Source organism: Lolium perenne, chromosome 4 (assembly GCF_019359855.2).
Source record: "Lolium perenne isolate Kyuss_39 chromosome 4, Kyuss_2.0, whole genome shotgun sequence".
NCBI classification, from domain to species: domain Eukaryota; kingdom Viridiplantae; phylum Streptophyta; class Magnoliopsida; order Poales; family Poaceae; genus Lolium; species Lolium perenne.
In genome coordinates this window covers 272,856,006-272,859,897 of record NC_067247.2, presented here as the reverse complement: position 1 = coordinate 272,859,897, position 3,892 = coordinate 272,856,006, and the positions used below count along the sequence as shown (strand labels likewise).

General features: G+C 43.0%; 1 protein-coding gene across 1 annotated transcript; it reads right to left on the bottom strand.

The window, feature by feature from the left end:
• Positions 1 to 451: 451 nt before the first annotated feature.
• On the bottom strand, positions 452 to 3,312 carry LOC127347631 (uncharacterized). Its single transcript, XM_051373799.1, has 4 exons — positions 3,198 to 3,312; positions 2,342 to 2,804; positions 1,343 to 1,457; positions 452 to 805 (listed from the first exon to the last, which is right to left on the bottom strand). The coding sequence occupies exons 1-4, from the start codon at positions 3,310 to 3,312 to the stop codon at positions 749 to 751; spliced, it is 750 nt and encodes a 249-aa protein (XP_051229759.1). The 3' UTR covers positions 452 to 748.
• Positions 3,313 to 3,892: the final 580 nt, after the last annotated feature.

Here is a 3,892-nt window from a genome sequence, read left to right as displayed (position 1 = left end):
ATTTTCAGACATTCTTGGCAAGTAAGGCACTGTTAATCGTGCCTCAAATGTAAATAATGCGTGCAACTAAATTTTCAGGTTAAAAATAACAGTATTGCATAATAATTAATATTACGCTGAATTCCTTACAATAACATCACAAATTACAGTGACAGCAATTACAAATGAAGTGTCTATCTTATGTAACTATACCAACAATGAGTCAGCAGATTTGATCTTTGCTACCAAGGCCAAGGACAGAAGCTCCAACCCGAGATAGTTCATGTCTTTCTCTCCGATGTCGAAGAGAATGAGTTCTTGTCATCAATTTCGCCTTCGTCTTCGTTGCCAGTTGAAGCTTCCAGTAAAGAATGTTGTTTCATTGAAAAAACAGGTGATTATAAATACTAACAATGAAAACATTAAGTAAAAGTTTGAATATAAATAGAACAATATATTGCCAGAATACAAATAAGCAAGAGTATAGATGATTCACATTAATCCAAGGCTTACAGTGTGGCTACTTGAAGGAAACCAGTGTTGTAAGTTATTTCTCCAGAGATACAATGTACATCACGTTGAGCAAGAGTATATATGAGATCATGCAAACGAAGATAGTCAGCATTAAAAGAGCAGAACATGGAAAAAGAAAAAAATGTGAATACAAAGATTTAGATACTCAAAATGACATAAGTAATCACTATCCCACAGAAGGAAATCAACGTGCCTCCTTTTTTCAGAGTAAGATTAGTTAACCCACAAAGGATACTCACAATAATATCAGGAACATGAATTTTGCTTTTGGTAAGCATGATCTCATATCAACCTGTAATAGCAGGAAAAATTAGTTCATTACATGACGGAATAATTACCATAATTTTTCTAACTCCGCATGCTAAAATAGAATTTTGCTGACTAAAGATGACAAGAAAACTGAAGCTAGACATGAAATCAGAACACTCGCAAGAGTAAGAAAGAACAAAACTATTCAAAAGTCACTTTAGAAGGAAATTGATTGCAGCATGGGGTACTGTAGATATTACAAACCATAGTTTCATACTAAAAAGGGATAATACACGACAAAGCTTTCAAAGTCAATCAGCTGAGAATTTGCAAGGAAAAAAATAGATTCACTTAGGAAAGAGCAGTAATCATGCATATCATATTATCATGCAGTTCTAATCACGAAGAATGGTTTGACAAAACCGAGTTACAGGGCTTGACAATTCAGCATATCATGAAAACAAATATAACAAGATTGAGAGGGATTAAGTGCTAAAGGTAGACGCGCAAGAATGAAAGGTCACAACTTTCGAGTGCTCTACAGCAAATCGGTATATTAAGAAAGCAGAAGTTCCCATACCAAGTGGACAACTTCTGGCATGCTAAGAGTTGAGGCACGTCTTTGTTCCTTCTTTCTCACTTGCATTATTGCAACAGCAGTGGAGAGCAAGGTCTCCAAATTGGATATCAGGAGCCTGCAAAATAGTGCATGACTAAATAAAGTTTCAATGCAGAGATTGTCCACATGATAAACCAGCTGAACGTAAAAACATATTGCAATCTCAAATGGCAAGCACAAGCTGTATCTGGATATCTCATATCATAGAATTCATCACTTATAGCAGAATTCCTTTTTAGGATGACGACAATTATCAATGTGCAAAATTAAATGATGTGAGGACAGGTAGAAACCAAAGCTGAATAGGCACATGATTCACTCATCTAAATTAACTAGATGTAGCATTATATGAGTGATTGTTCTAAGCTCTCTCGCACAACTAGCATCTAATCTTACAACTAGCACTAATCTAAACATAAAATGTAGGGAACTGATTCATCAACTCCTCCTGAGAAAGGTGTGCAATAATCTGCGAAGATTACCAAATAGATATTAGCATTCAAAACTGGTTGTTCAAGATATGTTCAATTTACTTCTTAGTTGTTTCTAATAGGACAGTAACACTCTAAATTCAAAGGCTTCAATTAGCGTGCAAACAGTGAAAACTGCTCAGGTTTAGCTTAGTATGTATTCAGGTAACTGAACACCTCAGGTAACACAGCTGTACTGATTTCATATATCCACGCAATGAGAAAAAGGTTTAAGAAAATATACAAGAAAAGGTAACATAACACGCTCCTGTGCATTTGCATCTAACAGAGAATGCCAGAGATAACTAAAATCAGTTGAAGTGCAACCATGCTATTCAAATACTCATTAAAGTATTCCTGGAGATTCAGCAAACTGCAACTATGTGAGCTCTTACTCAGATTGCTAATTCGTCGAACACCTTCAGTGCACGTCACTTCAAATTGCAACGCTACAGTTCATACAGATCAGAGAAATCCATCAGAAACTCACCGAGTATAATAAAACGTTAGTTTCACCGACGGCCCGAGCAGCGAGATGCTGAAGAGCGCCACGGGAGGCAGCACGTCGACGAGCGCGTTGGAGTGGGGTGCAGAGCGACCAAGGTCGACGGCATCAGCAGCTCGCGGTTGATGGTGCTGAGAAGGACCTGGGCGCGGGGTCCAAGAGGTCGCTGAGGCAGCGTGGTCGACCGAGATCGACGTGGAGGCGCAGCCGGAGGCGCGGGTGAACGGGCGCCGCGCCGGCGCCGGCACCGATGGGGCTAGGGTTTCGCGGGGTTGTGGAAGGGGTGCGATAGCGAATCGCGGCGGCGGTAAACCGTAAACCAGAAGAGGAGCCCGGGTCGCCGGCGTAGCGGAGGCGCCGGAGACGCCCGGCAGCGACCGGAGAGGCAGGCGGCGGCATCGCGAGCGTGAGAGGGGATCGAACGGGAGGTCCTGCGCGTGAGCTAAATCTACAATTCATGGCAGTTTAGGATAATGCCTGCACCAAAAGTGCCGGGAATCTGGGGACATGGCATAGTGAGCGGTGCTAGTGGGGACGGTAGGGAAGCGGTAGGGGGGAGAGAGAAGTGATAGCTGACACTATAGCCCGTGCACTGGCACCGTGGGGTGAGAGTGAGGTGAGAGTGGGGTGATAGTGAGGATAAAAGCTGACGTGACAAGTCTATAACAGGTGATGCATTGGCACCAGCCTTAGTAGTAGACCCATTGGTTTCGCTAGACCGATTGAAATGTCTAGGCACATCAAGCCGGGAAGACAGCCAGACAGAATGAACTGTTCGAGAAAGACAGTAGCTGCGCAGGTCATTCAAAGAACTGAAGTTGCGCCGAGATGAGCGTGGTACGTCGGACATCTCGAGCAGTGTGCGCGAGGACGATTGCACGTCTGCGTGCGTTCGTGTTGGCGGCTTGGCGCTCACGCACGCCAAGCACCCAGCACGCTCTACTCCCTATCCACATGCCTGGTCTAGCAACAATTAACTTGGCTAATACTGCAGCAATCTAGGTTTGGAAATTAGCGAATTGTTTGTGCTTCACCAACACACCAAAGCAACACATTCTCCACGACGCAAGCGATATGAATCAGAGAAGAAACACGCGCAGAAGCCGGAGTCGATCTAGCTAATAGCGAGTGCCCGCTAGCTGCACAAGTACACGCTTGTTTGTTGTGTGTACGCCACTGATGTGCGTGGTGCTCGTGGGGAATCCATAACATGTTGTGACGGTTTGGTAATGGTGGTGTATGGAAACCACCGACAGCCCCTTGGTTAGTGGTGACAGGAACAAATCCTGTGGGCTTCCATAGACTGGCCGAAGATTACAGATGGAATAGGTGGGTACAAATCTAGAACAACTTTTTTTCCCGATATGGGGTGAGCCTGAGCCTCTACATCGATACATACAACATTTTATTGCTTTATTATCAGGTAAAGTCATAAAATTATCACAATACACAGACCATTCGAAGTCTTAACATAGATAAGTTATCTAAAAAATTCAAAAAAGAAAAAACTAGATGCCACAGGATCTTCATGTTAGC

Coding starts and splice junctions, on each gene's coding strand:
- LOC127347631 (XM_051373799.1), bottom strand. CDS start 3,312: ATGTGGATAGGGAGTAGAGCGTGCTGGGTGCTTGGCGTGCGTGAGCGC. Junction 2,805..3,197: donor CACTGCTCGAGATGTCCGAC/GTACCACGCTCA, acceptor CATGAATTGTAG/ATTTAGCTCACGCGCAGGAC. Junction 1,458..2,341: donor CTAACGTTTTATTATACTCG/GTGAGTTTCTGA, acceptor ACTATTTTGCAG/GCTCCTGATATCCAATTTGG.